At 43.1% G+C, this 20348-nt stretch overlaps 1 protein-coding gene across 1 annotated transcript in view; it reads left to right on the top strand.

The window, feature by feature from the left end:
* Positions 1-20348, top strand: part of LOC126153585 (protein Wnt-11b-2-like) — a 270520-nt gene that overhangs the window by 137977 nt on the left and 112195 nt on the right. Inside the window, exon 5 of the mRNA XM_049916081.1 lies at positions 1626-1942. Within this exon, the coding sequence (XP_049772038.1) occupies positions 1626-1942 (317 nt within the window). The remainder of the gene's footprint in view (positions 1-1625; positions 1943-20348) is intronic.

A 20348-nucleotide genomic window follows, 5' to 3' on the forward strand; every position in this document is an offset into this window, starting at 1 on the left:
AAATTCTAAAGGTGGCAGGGGTAAAATATAGGGAGCGAAAGGCTGTTTACAATTTGTACAGAAACCAGACGGCAGTTATAAGAGTCGAGGGGTATGAAAGGGAAGCAGTTGTTGGGAAGGGAGTAAGACAGGGTTGTAGCCTCTCCCCGATGTTATTCAATCTGTATATTGAGCAAGCAGTAAAGGAAACTAAAGAAAAATTCGGAGTAGGTATTAAATTCCATGGAGAAGAAATAAAAACTTTGAGGTTCGCCGATGACATTGTAATTCTGTCAGAGACAGCAAAGGACTTGAAAGAGCAGTTTAACGAAATGGACAGTGTCTTGAAAGGAGGGTATAAGATGAACATCAACAAACGCAAAACGAGGATAATGGAATGTAGTCGAATTAAGTCGGGTGATGCTGAGGGAATTAGATTAGGAAATGAGACACTTAAAGTAGCAAAGGAGTTTTGCTATTTGGGGAGCAAAATAACTGATGATGGTCGAAGTAGAGAGGATGTAAAATGTAGACTGGCAGTGGGAAGGAAAGCGTTTCTGAAGAAGACAAATTTGTTAACATCGAGTATTGATTTAAGTGTCAGGAAGTCGTTTCTGAAAGTATTTGTATGGAGTGAACCCATGTATGGAAGTGAAACATGGACGAAAAATAGTTTAGTCAAGAAGAGAATAGAAGATTTCGAAATGTGATGCTACAGAAGAATGCTGAAGATTAGATGGGTAGATCACATAACTAATGAGGAGGAATTGAATAGAATTGGGGAGAACAGGAGTTTGTGGCACAACTCGACTAGAAGAAGGGATCGGTTGGTGGGACATGTTCTGAGGCATCAAGGGATCACCAATTTAGTATTGGAGGGCAGCGTGGAGGGTAAAAATCGTAGAGGGAGACCAAGAGATGAATACACTAAGCAGATTCAGAAGGATGTAGGTTGCAGTAGGTACTGGGAGATGAAGAAGCTTGCACAGGATAGAGTAGCATGGAGAGCTGCATCAAACCAGTCTCAGGACTGAAGACCACAACAACAACAACAACAACCCTCAGGAAATTGAAGAAACGATTTCAGCGTGGTTGTCACACATACAAAAAAATTAAACGAACTTCTCCTTCTCCATGACAGCGCAAGGTCTCACCCAAGTCGGCGCACCCGAGGTAAGCTCACAAAACGTCATCGACTGTTCTCCCTCGCCCACCCTACGACCAGGATCTCACACGTTCCGACTTCTATGTGTTTAGCCCAATGAAGAAAGCACTCCACGGGAAGCAGTACGTGGATGATGGGGAGATTACTGATCCAGCAAGACGTTGGCTCCGATGTCGACCGGTAAAGTGGTACCATGCTGACATACTCGCCCTTCCAGTAAAGTGACGTAAGGAGACTGAACGGAGATTGTGTTGAAAAATTAGGTTTTGTAGCCAAAAGAGAGAGGAATAACATAGTGTATTGGAATCCTGAATAAAACCAACCTGCTTCCAGAAAGAAATGTGTTGAATTATTTATTGACCGCCCCTATTACTTCCCTCAGCGTCACCTGATTTAATTCGAGTATACTCCATTAGACATTAGATAACCGCAATGTTGCTGCTGGTTTCTGTAACGTGGTGGTGCGCGCTGTCTGCCGCAGGCGGTGGAGGCGAGCGTGCAGACGCAGTGCAAGTGCCACGGCGTGTCGGGCTCGTGCAACATCAAGACGTGCTGGCGCGCGCTGCCGCCGCTGGCGGACGTGGGGGAGCGCCTGAAGCGGCGCTTCGCCGTCGCCGCCGAGGTGGTGAGCCGGCGCGTGGGCGCGGGCCGCCGCCTCCTGCCCGCCCCCGCGCCCCAGGCCGCCCCCGCCGCCGCCGCGCGCGCCCCCTTCTCGCACCACGACCTCATCTACGTCACCAAGTCGCCCGACTACTGCCAGCGGGACCCCAGGGTCGGCAGCGTCGGCACCAAGCACAGGTCACCCGCCACAACTAATTGCCTTTTTATGGTCAAAAATCACGCAATGCGCTTTTGTCTGAATTCTCCTAGCGAAACCAAGAGTCGGAAATGGACAAAAGGGCTATCAAATTGAGTAGCGGGATATCTAGTTTTGCATGAGACAAAATTACGTAATTCATATTTCCATTCCCATATGAAGTATCAGAAATGGACAAAAGGGGTATCGATTTGACCATTGTGAGGTCTAATTTTGCAAAAAAGTAATGACGGCAACTAAGTAAAATTTAATACAGGCATCTGAGGGAAAATGTCCTTCTCTTCAACATCTAGCTACTTTGCGTATGGCAAATTGCGTTTCTGTTATATTTAACTGTCAAAAAATAAAAGGGTTGGAACTTAAATAGTGGTAAATATTTATTTACAACCGATACATGTTTGCACCTGTTACTGTCCTTCAAAGTAGTCACCAGCGTTGTGTAGAACCCGTTGCCAGTGATTTGGAGGCCGGGCGGGATTAGCCGAGCGGTCTTGGGCGCTGCAGTCACGGACTGTGCGGCTGGTCCCGGCGGAGGTTCGAGTGCTCCCTCGGACATGGGAGTGTGTGTTTGTCCTTAGGATAATTTACGTTAAGTAGTGTGTAAGATTAGGGACTGATAACCTTAGCAGTTAAGTCCCATAAGATTTCACACACACATCACAGTGATGTGGAAGGCGTAGTATACAGTTAGCAGAGCCTGTTCTGTTGATGGTGCGAATGGAGCGGTCTACTGCCTGTCGAATCTCTGGAACAGTTCTGAAGCGAATGCCACGATGTGGTTCCTTCACCTTCGGAATCAAATCAAAGTCACAAGGAATTAAGTCCTTGGAGTATGCTGGATGGTACAGTACTTCCCAGGCCCATCGACGGAACAGACCAGTCACAGCTTGCGCTGTATGAGCCCGCGCGTTGTTGTGCAAAATGATGGGAGGGTTGCGCAGAAAGTGTCGTCGCCGCTTTCGCAAAGCTGGTCGCAGGTGATTCTCGAAAAACGAACAGTAATACTGTGCATTGACGGTCTGCCGTGGAGGAACGTAATGCGTTAACATAACACCATCACAGTCGTACACGAGAATCACCATAACTTTCAACATATTTGGGCTCTGACGCACTTTCGACTTTCGCGACGACAAAATAATGACGCCATTCGTTGGATTGGCGTTTCAGTTTTGGCTCGTACGATGTGGCCCATGTTTTATCCAGTGTTACGATACGGCATAGGAAAGTCTCTCATACGCACTCATAGCGCTCCAAGTGCGTCTGAGCAGCGTCGTAACGCATCCATTTCTGCATTTCCGTCAAGTCATGCGGAACCCATCGTGATGCAATTTTTCGCATGCCCAGGCGTTCCTTCAGGATGCGAAGCACAGTCGTATGCGCTAATCCGGTTTCGTGGGCGAGCTCACGAATCGTATGGCATCAATCACTGTCCACTAACGTGGCAACAGCAAGCACTTCTTCTTCAGAGACGCTAAGACGACCTGCCCGATGCATATCTGTCACAGTTTGCCGACCTTCGTTGAGCATTTACCCAACGTGCCACTGTTCTGTACGGCAATGCCGATTCCCCGCACGCCTCTTGAAGACCTTGATGATACTGTTGTGCTGTACGACCTCTGACACATTCAATCTTCATCCAACTCCGTAGTTCCTGTTTCGAAAACATAGTGACACCGTTACGTTAGACCGCTCGCTCACAAGTGACTCTTTCCCTCGACTGTGTGCACGTCGGTGACGTGAGACGCGCGAGTCCATTTGCTCGGAGGTAAGGTAGGTATGTCAACAACGTGTGCTATCAGCGACAATAGTAGATACCATTGCATAGTGTCTCCACAGCAGTGTTGCCACTATTTAAGTTCCAACCTACGTATTTGAGTGGAGAGAAAACAAGACTCCCTATAACACACACAATGGATTTTTTTCGAATTTTCATAATCAAAAGAAGACTTGGAAATGGACACATGGGGTATCAAATTGTCCAACATGAGTCGTTCCGAAAAAAATCCATGAGGGTAATTAAGAGAAATTTTATTAGTGATTTAACTGAAAAATGAAATATTTGACAAACTGCTGATTTCTGAATAAAACTTAAAAATTAAAAGAAAAGGAAAAACGATCAAATGTTTTGTTGAAAATTTGGCAAACGATGTCAGATGTTTTGTGGAACGATTTGGCTGAAAGTAAGAAATAAAATAGATTAGAGGGACATTTGACACACCTTTGAATGATGCAAATGAGGTGAAGAATGAAAATTTTGTGTTTTGTGTAGCTATGCTACATGTACATCTAGATCTACATCTACATTTATACTCCGCAAGCCACCCAACGGTGTGTGGCGGAGGGCACTTTACGTGCCACTGTCATTACCTCCCTTTCCTGTTCCAGTCGCGTATGGTTCTCGGGAAGAACGACTGTCTGAAAGCCTCTGTGCGCGCTCTAATCTCTCTAATTTTACATTCGTGATCTCCTCGGGAGGTATAAGTAGGGGGAAGCAATATATTCGATACCTCATCCAGAAAAGCACCCTCTCGAAACCTGGCGAGCAAGCTACACCGCGATGCAGAGCGCCTCTCTTGCAGAGTCTGCCACTTGAGTTTGTTAAACATCTCCGTAACGCTATCACGCTTACCAAATAACCCTGTGACGAAACGCGCCGCTCTTCTTTGGATCTTCTCTATCTCTTCCGTCAACCCGATCTGGCACGGATCCCACACTGATGAGCAATACTCAAGTATAGGTCGAACGAGTGTTTTGTAAGCCACCTGCTTTGTTGATGGACTACATTTTCTAAGGACTCCCCCAATGAATCTCAACCTCGTACCCGCCTTACCAACAATTAATTTTATATGATCATTCCACTTCAAATCGTTCCGCACGCATACTCCCAGATATTTTACAGAAGTAACTGCTACCAGTGTTTGTTCCGCTATCATATAATCATACAATAAAGGATCCTTCTTTCTATGTATTCGCAATACATTACATTTGTCTATGTTAAGGGTCAGTTGCCACTCCCTGCACCAAGTGCCTATCCGCTGCAGATCTTCCTGCATTTCACTACCATTTTCTAATGCTGCAACTTCTCTGTATACTACAGCATCATCCGCTGTATCAGTACAATATTTAGTAGCTCGATTGTCCATACCAGTAGTACCCTCACGGCAGCAGACTGCAGTCTGCGTAACACACCAAGTAAGCATCCTCTAGTACGTTAAATTTCTAAGTTAAACATCGAACTTCAAATTCTCAGTCAGAACCTCATTTGCTGTACTTGATTTGAAGGATCATCCAAAGACACCTCAAATGTGTGGTACCGTACAGAGACCGCACTGCCGTACCAAAGTTGGCAACGCGAATCGGTACCACAGACATTAGCGAGGGTTCACTGCAAGCCGCAATGACGTATGGGAGGCGCTCCTAAAGACCACGCCCCCATCCCCTCCTCCCCCTCAGCATAGTAGCGCCCCCACACTAAGGTCAACACAGTGTTGCGCTACCAAGAGCACTTCTGCCTCAGTTCGTGACCTCATCTGGAGGACACAGCATCATAGTGCAGGAAGAACGTGATAGTTAAAAGTTTCTGATGGACTTGTTCATTTAAATGTGGAACATTCTACAGCAAGACAACAGTTTGTTATTTAGTGCATTAGGTGACGCTACGCTAGTCCAAGACAGTTGTAAATCTTGCAGTACTTCTTCGGCAAATAAATTTATCCATTTATGTAACAAAATAAACCAATGTTTCATGTGTTCTAGTTTAATGTGCCACCTCGTCGAACAATCAAAGAACCACAGCCATGGCCGGACGAAAGAAGTCTCCTCTGATCACAACAAAATGTTTCTCTAATCTGTTTTAGTTCTAACTTTTATGCAAATTATTTGACCTTTTTTTCTTTTTCTCAAAAAAAAATGTTTAAAAGAACGTTATGATCACTGTAATGAGCTGTTGCTTTAATGAAACACGTCACCTTCAAGTATATAAAAAACAAGTCAACGTACTTAAAGTACACTGATGAGCCAAAATATTATGAGCACCTCCTTTTAAGGCTTTGGTTCACTTTTCTAACACAATACAGTAGCCATTTTTTGTGGCATGGATTTGACAAGTCCTTGGTATGTTTCTGGATTTGCGTGGCATCAGATGTCTATGCAAAGGTCACACGTTTCTCTTAAACAACGGACCAGTGTTGGCCCTTCAAGTTTAGTAGCTAGTACACTATTCTGATTGATCCCAGTTTTATTCAAAAAAAAAATATTCAAACGTGTGTGAAATCTTATGGGACTTAACTGATAAGGTCATCAGTCCCTAAGCTTACACACTACTTAACCTAAATTGTCCTAAGGACAAACACACACACCCATGCCCGATGGAGGACTCGAACCTCCGCCGGGACCAGCAGCACAGTCCATGACTGCAGCGCCTTAGACCGCTCGGCTAACCAGTTTTATTCATGTAACTTTAATAATGTACTGGGATTTCAATAAGAACAACATTTAACCAAAACACTTTAGATCATCGGTTTGCGATTGTTCTTTTTGAAACTTTAATTACCCTTTTATGAAAAATACCTGGAGTACTTCAAACATTAGACCCACTGGATGGTTATTAAATTTACCACTACACAAAGTTTAATAGTTATAGTGAAAGAAGACAACTACTCTACAGTTCAGAAATATCGTAGCACTTGGGGTAGGATTCTGTCTAGGTAACTGATTAAGGAAAAAAATATGATTACTCAACACAAAATTTACAGAACAAAAAATTATTATTGGATATTAACATACTTAACTGGTCCATGCAGTTACACAGCACTCAACTTATTCCTTGAGATGATGACGTGATAGTGTCGATCTTCTGTGGTTATTCAAAAAAGGCGGCAAAAGTATCCATGGCTCTTGCTGTATAACAGGTTCTGAAAATTCTGTTTTTGGCGTCTTATTTCCGTATTTCAGAGGTAACCAATGTATGCTGTGAATGAGCCAAATTTCTTCCACATCCGATGCTATGTAAAATAATCTTGCTGCTATTCTTGCCTCATTTCACTCACAAGATGCGAACACTTTGCATGCTACCCGCTGATCGACTCTTGCCAGAAAGGGCCCTTGCAGTTAGACCACCAGATACATCTTTTCTGTTCCCACCAAGTCAGTTTCGTTGCGGTGGGACTTCCCTCCAAGTTTTACAACATTAAAATTCTAATTGCCATACGCGTGAACCAGTATTACAAGTAAAGTTTTAAGTGTTTTATTCTTTCACAGAAAATTACTTTTAATATTACATCCATGGATTAATTACAATTACATAAGTGATAATAAATGAAGGTATAAAACATTCATTCAGATGTTACATCAAAGAGCATTGTTATACAGATATACCTTTAAATAAAGCAGACAAAGAAGTTATATGAGATAAGAGTAGAGAATATGGATTTAGGTGTTACATGCTTTGCTGTAATAAGATATTGCATTGCCTGTGTTATTCCAAATCCGATGCTAAGTTCGTTTGCACATGCATGCTTGTCCAAAGGAACAGGCACTGCGGCGACTATAGCGGCTCTGAAATACATTAAATGTATTTGCAATTGCGAGTATGGACAGCAATCAGTTGTAGGATGGAATGACGACAGTGAAAAGTTTTGCCCGACTGGAACTCTTGCCCGGCTTTGCCGCTTATCGCGAGCGATCGCCTTGCTGTTTGGCTATCTTTGCACCACTCACGCCCAAACTCAAACTTCCATACATTGTCAACCACACTTCTACAACCTGTACTCGTACACCTATTATGTATATTCCCGTACATGCGAGACATTGTACTTCAAAGACCAAACTTCCATATGTCTTCAACCACGCATCTACAAACTGTAATCGTACATCCATTATGTATATTCCCGTACAGGCGATACATTCTACTTCAAAATCGCTTGCCCGGTGTCGGCGGATAAATTCGATATTGCAGTGCCTGTGTTATTCCGAATACGATGCAAAGTTCCTTTGGACATGTTAGAACTGCGGTAGGGAATGCGAATGGTCGATTTCGGTTTATTGTGAAAATTTTAGGAAAGAGTCCTTCACCTGTGACGGAGACCGCATATAGGACGGTGGTGCGACCTATTCTTGGGTACTGCTCGAGAGTTTGGGATCCGTACCAGGTAGGACTGAAGGAAGACAGTGAAGCAATTCACGGGCGAACTGCTAGATTTATTACCTGTAGGTCATAACAACACGTAAGTGTTACGTCTGCCGCGGGAACTCAAATGGGAATCCCTGCAGGGAAGGCGACGCTCTTTTCGAGAAACACTGTTGAGAAAATTTAGGGAGATGGCATTTGTAGCTCACTACCAAACGATTGTACTGCCGAAAACATACATTGCGCTCAAGAACTACGAAGATAAGATTCGAGAAATTAAGTTTCAGACGGAGGCACATAGACAGTCGCTTTTCCCCCGCTCTATTTGCGAGTGGAACAGGAAAAGAAATGTCTGGTAGTCGTACAGGATACCCTCCACCAGGCATCATACGGTGGCTTGTGGAGTATCTATGTAAAAAAAAAAAAAATTCAAATGTGTGTGAAATCTTATGGGACTTATCTGCTAAGGTCATCAGTCCCTAAGCTTACACACTACTTAACCTATATTATCCTAAGGACAAACACACACACACCCATGCCCGAGGGAGGACTCGAACCTCCGCCGGGACCAGCCGCACAGTCCATGACTGCAGCGCCTTAGACTGCTCGGTATCTATGTAAAAGTGGATATAGAAACCCAGGAACGCATGAGTCACCACAGACCGCACGACTTAGAGGATAGAAGGGCAAACCTACATTTATAGCAATCGTAGATTTACAAATACTTATTACAATGCCGACTGGACCCCACTCTTTAAAATTCTGAAAATAGCAGGGATAGAAAAACGAGGGCGAAAAGTTATCTACAACTTGTACAGAAATCAGACCGCAATTGTAGGAGTCAAAGGATATTAAAGAGAAGCAGTAATGAGAAGAGTTGTAGTCTATCCAGAATATTTAATGTGTACATTCAGAAAACAGTAAAGAGGTAAAACAAATTTAGAAAGTGAATTAAACTTCAGTTATAAGTAATAAAAACTCTGAAATTTGTCGATCTTTTTGTAATTCTGTCAGATACGTCAAGAGACTTGCAAAAGTAGTTGATCGGAATGGATGGTGTGTTTATAAAAGGTTATGAGATGAACTTCAAGAAAATTAAAACAACGATAGTGGAATTTAGTCGAATTAAATCAGTCGATGCTGGGGAATAGTTTCGGAAATGGAAACTAAAAGTAGTAGATGAGTTTTGTTGCTTGGGCAGCAAAATAACTGTTGCTGGTCGAAGCAGAATGGTTATCAAATGCAGACTGGGGATAGCAAGAAAAGCGTTTCTGAAAACAAGAAGTTATTTGTCTTTAGTGTGAACTTGTACAGACGTGAAACGAGAACTACAAACAGACGAGAAGGGAAAAGGAGCTTTTGGTATGAAGCTTAGCCGAAGAATGCTGAGTATTAGGTGGAAAGATCGAGTAACTGATGAAGTGCCACTGAACAAAATTGGGAAAAAAAGATACGAGGAATATTCGAAAAGTAAGTTCCGATCAGTCAAGAAATGGAAACCACTCTGAAAATCTAATAAATCTTTGTACAAATGTGTTAGTCAGGGTCGGTTGCGTCACTTCGCTCTTTCAGTTGTGAGCGCATGGTGAGCACATAAATATGCCGCCAGGTATGAGGCCCTGGTGAGAGATTTCGCCTGATGTTATGCAGCCCACATTACAGAACTGTCATACGGTTCCTACTTCGTGACAAGTCTCGCCCGCATCTCGTGGTCGTGCGGTAGCGTTCTCGCTTCCTACGCCCGGGTTCCCGGGTTCTAGGGGACTGATGACCAAAGATGTTAAGTCCCATAGTGCTCAGAGCCATTTGAACCATTTTTTGACAATTCTCGATCGCAATCTGCAGGGACAATGAAAATGCTCCTGCAGCGTTTTCAATGGGAAGTGTTTGATCAACCGCACTACAGCCGGTAATTGGCTCCCTCTGTGTTTCATCTCCGCTCACATTGCCTACTGGCTATGAAGACAACATTTTCGCACAGACAACGTGCACAGATGAGCGTAGAGAATTGGCGGGAAGCACAGGCGGCTGCCTTCTATGACGAGGGTATTGGAAAGTTGGTACAACGCTACGACAAATGTCTAAGTCGGAGTGGTGACTCTGTAGAGCAGTGGCTGGAAGCAGTAGCCAACTGTTGCAGATAAAATATTTCTGATTGTCACAGTGGTTTCCATTTCGCGATCAATTGGAACTTACTTTCCGAATAGTCCTAGTATTTATTGCAACCTGACTAAAAGATGGGATCGTTTTGCAAGAGACATTCTGGGACATCAAGGATTTGTCAGGTTGGTAATGGTGGGACGTGTGCGTGTGCGTGTGCGTGTGCGCGAGTGAGTGAGAGAGAGTTGTAGAAAGAGAAAAGTACTACTTTCAGACGAACTTTGCTGAAATATGAAATATGTGAACAAGCGTCACTCACTCATACTGAAATCATGGTCAAGAGTCTCCATAACGGACTTGTTATCTCTTTATATAAAAGGCAGTGTCTTGACTGACTGGCTCATCATCACCCAGCCCACACCATTAAGGACAGAAACTTAAAATTTGCAGAGGGTGCTGATGTTATACTGTAGTCTTAGTTTAAGAAGGGATTTCTCTATGTTCCATCGCTATGCTGGTGAAATAGGGGATGAAATGCTTTGTGAAAATATGCCGCTATTAAGGCAACTTTGATGCTAGAACTACGAAAATTGTTATTTGGTTCCTTGGCTAGAAAATAAAAAAATAAGATTTCGGCATTTTCGGAAATTCAGTCCTTATGGAAGGGAAGTAGTGGATGAAATATTTTCTTAATATGTCTTTATTAAAGAACTACTACAGTATTTTTAAAGCTACATCTATGAAAATTGATGTCTGACTTCTCGGTTACAAATATTAAAAGTACGTCTTACAGTGTTTCTGGAAATTCAACAGCTAAGAGGGTGAAATAGGGGATCAAATTTTTTATGAAAATATTTCAGTGTGGAAACATTTTTAAAGGTAAATCTATTGAAAATTGAATCTGAATTTTCGGTTGGAAATAAAAAAAGTAGATGTTTCACTATTTTTTGAAATTCAGTCACTAAGGAGGTGAAATGGGGAACGAAACTTTTTATGGAAATATTTAACTATGCAAGCAGTTTTGAAGCTAAATCTATGAAAACCTGTATTTGCTTTCTCTGTTAGAAATAAAAAAATACGCACTTTTTTGTTGTTTGAAATTCGAGCCCTAAGGGGTAAAATACTGGGGGAAATGTATTCTGAAAATATTTCATTGTGAAAACATTTTCAAAGGTAAATTATTGAAAAGTGGTATTTGGCTTCTCGGTTGCAAATTTAAAAAAAAATCATGTTTCGCTGTTTTTGGAACAACACCTAAGGGGTGAAATACGGCCATCATCACCAGCCCAATAAGATAAGGACTGAAACTTGAAATTTGGAGAGAGTGTTGATTCATGCTGTAGTCGTTCTTTAAGATGGAATTTTTCGAAATTCCACTCCTATGGGGATTAAATAGGGGATGAAAGTGTTTTTGAAACTGTGTCAGTATTAAGACAATTTTGAAGCTAGAACAACGAAAATTGGTATTTGGTTTCTCAGTCAGAAATTTAAAAAATGTCTTTCAGTTTTTTCTGGATGTTCAACCACTTAGGGGGTAAGATAGTGGGTGAAAGATTGTTTTTGAAAATAAATCATTATTAAAAACTATTAAAGCATGTTTGAAGCTACATATAAGAAAATTGGTATTTGTCTTCCCAGTTAGAAATTAAAAAAAAATGCATCTTCAGAGTTTTTCGAAATTCAACCCCCTAAGAAATGTAATAGAGGATGAAAAGGTCTATGAAATTATTTCAGTCTGAAAGCATTTTCAAAACTAAATCTACCAAAATTTGTATTTGGCTTCTCTGTCAGAAATAAAAAATTCGTCTTTCATTATTTTTGGAAATTCAGTCCCCAATGGGATGAAATAGGGGATGCAAATTTTTAAGAAAATGTTCTGTTATATTAAAAAAACTGAATCTATGAAAACTGATATTTTACTTCTCGGTTATATATTAAGCAAAATGTGTTAGGGGATGAAGGTTTCTGTGGAAATACCACTACATAAAAGCAAAAGACATGATTGACGAAAACCTTGTATTTCAGCTACCAGACTTGCTTTTGCGTCAGAAGGACATTCGGAAAAGACGATGCTTTTGTCGCCTTACTAGCATAAGTTTAGAAGGTGTTGCAAAATACGAACAACATAAAAATTTGGTTAAAGAGAAAAATCTATGTATACCACACAGTCTACGCGAGTGTAGCAGCGGGCGCTAAGCCAGTCATTACAGAAAACGAAGCCATCTTCCACGCAGATATTCAGAAAGAACAGCATGACATCACGATAAATACTTTCGTACCGTGAAGAAGAAGAAGTAGAAGAAGAAGGAGACGGTTTCGGTAAATTTAAATCAGTAACCAGATCGTTGTAATATCCACGAGATAAGAATCGTGGATCATTTCCTTCACAGTGGCCTTGAAACGTTGGGTCGTCGTGCTTGGTTCAAATGGCTCTGAGCACTGTGGGACTTAACATCTGAGGTCATCAGTCCCCTAGAACTTAGAACTACTTAAACCTAACTAACCTAAGGACACCACACACATCCATGCCCGAGGCAGGATTCGAACCTGCGACTGTAGCAGTCGAGCAGTTCCAGACTGAGCGCCTAGAACCGCTCGGCCGGCTCGTCGTGCTTCTCTTCCCAGCTGTCTTCTGCCTATTCGTCACTACATTTCGTCTTCACACACTGCACCATTCTCACGAGTACTTGTGTCAGTAATTCTTCACTGTGACATACGAGCCTTATTACACACTGCACAGTTTTCTTTCTTTTCCGGATGATTGCATCTCTTGTTGTCATGCAAAAATAATAGTCCGCTGTTTGGTCAGTTGGTCCTCTCCAAATTACGGGAGCAGCAAAGAGCATATGATGTGATCCTCTTAATCAGCATGTAAAGAGTGTAATACGGGATGGGAGGGGGTAGGGGAGTAATTCTTGTACAGGTCGGCAACCTGACAATCTAAATAAGGTTCGTAGCACTTATTTACAAGAGGGTTAAATTCAGTTTTTGAGTTTTTGTATTGACTCTTCACAGACACGAGAGAAATAATTTGCGCTCTTCACACAGTTACGAGGCATTTCCTCTGATCAGTTAAAGCCAAACAGAAAACCAAAAACTCCACGAATTGAGAACGACAAGCAGTCACAGCGGTACCACACCACCTTCATTTCCTGGAGTTAGTTTCTGAACTGAGAGTTATGTCTGGCAATTCTTTGTACATACTTACATTATTTTTCAACAATGAAATCTGTAAATCAGTTTAAGCCACAGGAGAATAACCGATGTGTAGCGTTTTCAAGGATTCCGATACAAGATGATAGTGTGTCATAAAAAGAAAAAAAATAGAGTTTGAAAGCCAAAAACTGATTTCATTTTCGAATCCAGCAGTTACTACTTTGCAAAGACCGCCGTTCACATTCTTCGTAATAAAAATGTTGCAGACCATCTAGAAGAGAACACTGCACTGAGGACGGAGCCATCTGCCGAGTTCGCCCTCTTCGCCCACGAGATTCAGAAAGCAGTAGATACCGCAGCCCGGGATGATGCTGTGTTTCTTGACTTGCGGAAGGCGTTCGATAAAGTTCGGCACGGCCGCCTAATGAACATAATACGACCGTACAGAATATCGGGGTAACTGTGTGACTGGATTGAAGAGTTTCTAGAAACGGAATACATTACGTCACTCTCAATGAACAGAAATCTTCAGACGTAAAAGCAAAGTCTGGCCTACCCCATGGGAGTGTTATTGGATCATTACTTTTTACAACATACTGTGTGTTAACTAATATGGCGAAATCTCTGGGGAATGGATAGATGTCTCAAAAATAAGCAAAATAGTTCACATATAAATATGGTCTTTTTTTATTTTCTTAGTTACAGACTCTATCCCGTTGTAACATGTTTGCTTCATTCCCATTTTCTTTTCAAATATCCAGCTTCATTGTACAGGTACTTTTTCTTTTCAAATGTTGTCTTCTGATGGCTAAATGAAATGCTCGAAACATCTATAATTAGCTCTAACACAGGCTTCTAAACCCTGAATCATGGTGTGTCTTACTCACTCCCCTACTGCAGGTGTCTGCTGTATTTGCTGTAATCCTTCTTGAACACGATAGCAAAAAATGACAACATTCGCAATAGCTCTTGAACCACATTAAGCACATTAAATGCCCACAAAAATAAAAGTACAGTGCACTGAGATCAGGAGATCGTGCAGGTCAAGATGATGGTACCCCACGACCTATCCATTCAATGAGAACCGCTCATGTAAGTTGTTCTTGCTTGCAGAGCAAAATGATATTGCAGATGTTGATATTCTTTGCCAGCGTGTTCAAGGAGGATTTCAGGAGATACAGCAGACACCTTGTATACGAGAGCGAGTAAGATAATCCATGATTCATCATTTGGAAGGTTGTCTTAGAGGTAATGATGGACGTTTTGAGCATTTCATTTATGCCATCAACAGACAACAACTGAAAAGGAAAATTACCTGACGAAGCAAGCTGGTAATTTGACAACAATAGGACAGCAACGAAGCAAACATGCAACAACTAAAAAGTGTTTATAACTAAGAAAGTAAAAAATGACCATATGTATACATGAAACTTTTTTTGCTTTTTTTTAAGTCCCCTATCCATTCCCCAGAGGTTTCGTACATATTAGTTGACACCCAGTATGTCAAATACCTAGTGGATAAACCCGGGAGTTCCAAGATGTTTTTCGCTGATGATGCTTTTGTATAATGATGCTTTTGCATACAGAGAAGTCGCAATGCTTGATAATTATTGCGAAATGAAGGAAGACTTGTGAAGGGTCGACGCTTGGTGCACGGATCAGCAACTGACTTTCTACGTAATGAAACGTATTGAGCCATAAACAGGCACATTGGTTCAAATGGCTCTGAGCGCTATGATCTTAGATCATCAGTCCCCTAGAACTTAGAACTACTTAAACCTAACTAACTTAAGGACATCACACACATCCATGCCCGAGGCACGATTCGAGCCTGCGACCGTAGCAGTCCCGCGGTTCCGGACTGCAGCGCCTAGGACCGCACGGCCACCACGGCCGGCTATAAACAGGCAGAATGACCCATTATTGTTGACAGCGCGATTACAGAGAAGTCACTGGAAGCAGTGTCATCCGTAAAATATCTAGGAGTATGTGTCTGGAGCAATGTGACTTGGAACGACCACATAAAGCTAATTGCAGGTAAGCCAGATGCCAGACTGAGATTCATTGAAAGAAGTTTCAGGAAATGTAGTCACTTAGCAAGGAGGTATCTTATAAAACCCTCGTTCGACGAGTACTTGAATACTGCTCTTCAGTCTGGGGTCTATATCAGACAGGATTGATAGCGGAAATAGAGAGGAACGAAAAAAAAAGCAGTACATTTCGCTTCTGGTTTATTTCGAAAGTGCGAAAGCGTCACGCAGATGCTCAGCTATCTCTAGTGAGGCCTTCCAGAGAGGCCTTATGAATCACGGTGTGCTTTACTGTGTAAATAGCGTAAATTATCCCTTCCTGTCTTTAAGCGACAGAGAAGTAGACTGAAATTGAAAGTTAATTTGAATTGGAAGCCCAGTAAATCCACAAGTCTACGTAGAAGTCAATATGAAATCTATGATCCTGTGAAAGAAAAAAACATTCTTCGGTCGGAGTTTCTACGCTGTGTGGAATGCGCGGCCGATAGTGAAGCTGGAAGATCTCTTTATGGTGGCGTGAAATGCTGTTGACCGTGCTACAGGCTCGTCCGCGATCTCCAAACATTCCTACCCTATCCGCCCGGCGAGGTGCAAGCTCTAATTTCTAGGACTTATTAGTGAAAGAAGAGTCAAAGTAATTCAATTTAAATCTCAGTAGCAGTCTCGTGATGACATTTATTCGATGATTTCCTTCATAATTACAGTTCCAATCGGTACAGTTTGTAATGGCGGCGTGTTTGTTAATGGCTCATTTACACAATCTTTCCCAAGACGTCACCAGACAGGGAAAACCGTCCACATCCAACACAGACGTCCTTCATCAAAACATGTAACAATACTAGATTCTAAGGAATAAACAGCTCACGGAGCTCATATTACAGCTACATTAAGGAATAATACTATCGTTGGTCAACAAAGTGGCGCACTGCCAGTACACTTAATTAACAGTTTGACATAAACAAAACAAACGTGAGATTGTACAGAAAATGGGATACTAAAAGCGGAGGAAAAGACCATAAAGGTAAAATTAGAGATGTTCTAACTCACACAGAGACTTACCAACAATCTCACCGCGTACCATTCAGCCACTGGAACACGAAAAGGAAGAACTGACATAAGGATTAAAACCACCTCGCGTAAGACTATCTTTGGTTACACGGTCCATAATATAAAAAAAATTGTTTATAAACATCGTTAAAAGTCAAAACCCCCTTTGCACAGAAGCTTTAAAGATTCTCTTAAACGACCAAGCATTCAAGCAGACAATAGGGGAAAAAAGGGGGTAAAAGAGGGGCATAGCGAGTGATGGTAAAGTGCAGATCGAAGTTAACAGAAATAAATCACAAATGAGGGACACAGAGGAGAGGGTTGTGAGTGGTATGGCAGGAGGGGGTGGGGTGGGGGTAAGGTGGGTAGTCTGATTAAGTAGATAGAGAAAAGGGGGAGGGGAGAAGGAGGAAAATAATGTACACACACATATATATACAATCTATAGTGAAACATTACTTAAGCATTTGTTTAAGATAAAAGATAAGCTTCATAACTGCACGAGAGTTAACAAATGTAGTAAGTGTACTAGAAACTGAAAACTGAAAATGTATGGGAGAATTCTTCATTTATAAATATAGTGATGTAGTACGGAACACCAATTGTTCCATTAATTTAAAATAATATTATAGTATGAAGGACAATCTTTATTCTTTAAATAAATGTTCGTGCAGAAGTAATTGCTCTATTATTTTAGAAAACTAGGCTAAAAAACTGTGAACAATATTCCAGAGTTAATTATGGAAGACGACACGACATCCACAAAACTTTTTATAAAACCATCTGGAGGCCACATATAACATTTGTTTCTGAAGCTTGTAAGACGGGAGGTGTAAAACAAACCATGTAAAACAGAAACATATATATATATATATATATATATATATATATATATATATATATATATATATATATATACACTCCTGGAAATTGAAATAAGAACACCGTGAATTCATTGTCCCAGGAAGGGGAAACTTTATTGACACATTCCTGGGGTCAGATACATCACATGATCACACTGACAGAACCACAGGCACATAGACACAGGCAACAGAGCATGCACAATGTCGGCACTAGTACAGTGTATATCCACCTTTCGCAGCAATGCAGGCTGCTATTCTCCCATGGAGGCGATCGTAGAGATGCTGGATGTAGTCCTGTGGAACGGCTTGCCATGCCATTTCCACCTGGCGCCTCAGTTGGACCAGCGTTCGTGCTGGACGTGCAGATCGCGTGAGACGACGCTTCATCCAGTCCCAAACATGCTCAATGGGGGACAGATCCGGAGATCTTGCTGGCCAGGGTAGTTGACTTACACCTTCTAGAGCACGTTGGGTGGCACGGGATACATGCGGACGTGCATTGTCCTGTTGGAACAGCAAGTTCCCTTGCCGGTCTAGGAATGGTAGAACGATGGGTTCGATGACGGTTTGGATGTACCGTGCACTATTCAGTGTCCCCTCGACGATCACCAGTGGTGTACGGCCAGTGTAGGAGATCGCTCCCCACACCATGATGCCGGGTGTTGGCCCTGTGTGCCTCGGTCGTATGCAGTCCTGATTGTGGCGCTCACCTGCACGACGCCAAACACGCATACGACCATCATTGGCACCAAGGCAGAAGCGACTCTCATCGCTGAAGACGACACGTCTCCATTCGTCCCTCCATTCACGCCTGTCGCGACACCACTGGAGGCGGGCTGCACGATGTTGGGGCGTGAGCGGAAGACGGCCTAACGGTGTGCGGGACCGTAGCCCAGCTTCATGGAGACGGTTGCGAATGGTCCTCGCCGATACCCCAGGAGAAACAGTGTCCCTAATTTGCTGGGAAGTGGCGGTGCGGTCCCCTACGGCACTGCGTAGGATCCTACGGTCTTGGCGTGCATCCGTGCGTCGCTGCGGTCCGGTCCCAGGTCGACGGGCACGTGCACCTTCCGCCGACCACTGGCGACAACATCGTTGTACTGTGGAGACCTCACGCCCCACGTGTTGAGCAATTCGGCGGTACGTCCACCCGGCCTCCCGCATGCCCACTATACGCCCTCGCTCAAAGTCCGTCAACTGCACATACGGTTCACGTCCACGCTGTCGCGGCATGCTACCAGTGTTAAAGACTGCGATGGAGCTCCGTATGCCACGGCAAACTGGCTGACACTGACGGCGGCGGTGCACAAATGCTGCGCAGCTAGCGCCATTCGACGGCTAACACCGCGGTTCCTGGTGTGTCCGCTGTGCCGTACGTGTGATCATTGCTTGTACAGCCCTCTCGCAGTGTCCGGAGCAAGTATGGTGGGTCTGAAACACCGGTGTCAATGTGTTCTTTTTTCCATTTCCAGGAGTGTATATATATATGTATGTATGTTTCTGTTTTATGTGTGTGTGTGTGTGTGTGAGAGAGAGAGAGAGAGAGAGAGAGAGAGAGAGAGAGAGAGAGAGATTATTTACACGTACGTGAGAAAACAACTCATGCACTGTATACATTAGTTATATTTTAGCACTACTTTTCTGCTATTTGTACTTTTATTGTGTATTCATTTATTCCAATTGTAACACGCGAGAATGACCTAAGACTGAAATCAGCATATCATGCAGTCACATGACGGTTATATCTTTCCGTAAGTTTCGCATGACTGTGGCTCCACATAAAGTAAAAATTATCATTGATAGCACAATGAGTAGTCTGTCGAAACCAGGAAAGCAACTACACGAAGTATCTGAGTTAACTTAGGTAAACTTTGTAGTGGAAAGTAATGTGCTCAGTGACGATGTAAGCTACTAACATGGCAAAAATGGACGCTCCAGAATCGATACTGAAGCGGCTGGTAAATCGGATCTCAGAGCCACACGTAACCGTAGTGACTGTGAGTCAGCTGTGTACTGGCCGCTACTGCCACTGGGCGCCGCTTATGATGGCAAGTCTTAAAGCAAAGCAATTGGTGGTGCGGTGGCGCAGTGTTTGCGTGCGGGGGCGGTGGGCGTGTTTGTCCGCAGCGCGGCGCACAGTAGCGGCGGCGGCGGCGGCGCGGGGCACAGAGCAGGGCCAGAGGCGGCGGTTTGCCGGCCGGTGCTAAGAGGAAGCACTTGGCTGGCCCCGCCTGTTTGGCCTTCCCATCAGCGCCCGCGCCGTTTTCACACCTCCACTCCCCCCGGCGACTAATCAACGCCCGCCGCTTGTTTGGTGAAACAAGTAGCAGACAAATTGTGACGGATCCGCGGCCGAATTCCTGCAGACGACCTTTTAAACCCCCAGGCCACCTTACCTTCCGGAGGCAGCCTATTTTCCTCCGTCCACTCGTACCAATTCTTCTTTGCAGAAGGTAAAGAGACGACAGCTGCTTAGTGTTAGCGAAAGGTAGGGCAGTAAGATAGAGCACTATCTTGCAGTAGCCACATTACCCTTCCAACAGTCTTCCAACAGGAGCGGCAGGGTCACCCGCAGACCAAAAAAATGGTTCAAATGGCTCTGAGCACTATGGGACTTAACATCTATGGTCATCAGTCCCCTAGAACTTAGAACTACTTAAACCTAACTAACCTAAGGACATCACACAACACCCAGCCATCACGAGTGCGACCGTAGCTGTCGCCCGGTTCCAGACTGTAGCGCCTAGAACCGCTCTGCCACCTCGGCCGGCTCACCCGCACACAGTGCAGATATGCCTCGCCTGTTACAAGTTCCGTGGATCATTTGAACGATTCTTTTATTGAAATTTTGTGGAACGAGTTAGTTTACGGAATATGTATACATGATTAGGGTTAATAATAATGAACAAATGTCCTGCTCACGCAACTACACTCGAAAACAAGGTGTTTCTTTACTGGCTACCAGTTGTTCAGTGAAACTTCATCTGTGCAGTAGAAGGGTTTTTCAGGGGAAATGATTTTCAGTTAGATTTTATGTTATTGAGCAAATAATCAAAAATTTTTG

Source organism: Schistocerca cancellata, chromosome 2 (assembly GCF_023864275.1).
Source record: "Schistocerca cancellata isolate TAMUIC-IGC-003103 chromosome 2, iqSchCanc2.1, whole genome shotgun sequence".
Taxonomy (NCBI): domain Eukaryota; kingdom Metazoa; phylum Arthropoda; class Insecta; order Orthoptera; family Acrididae; genus Schistocerca; species Schistocerca cancellata.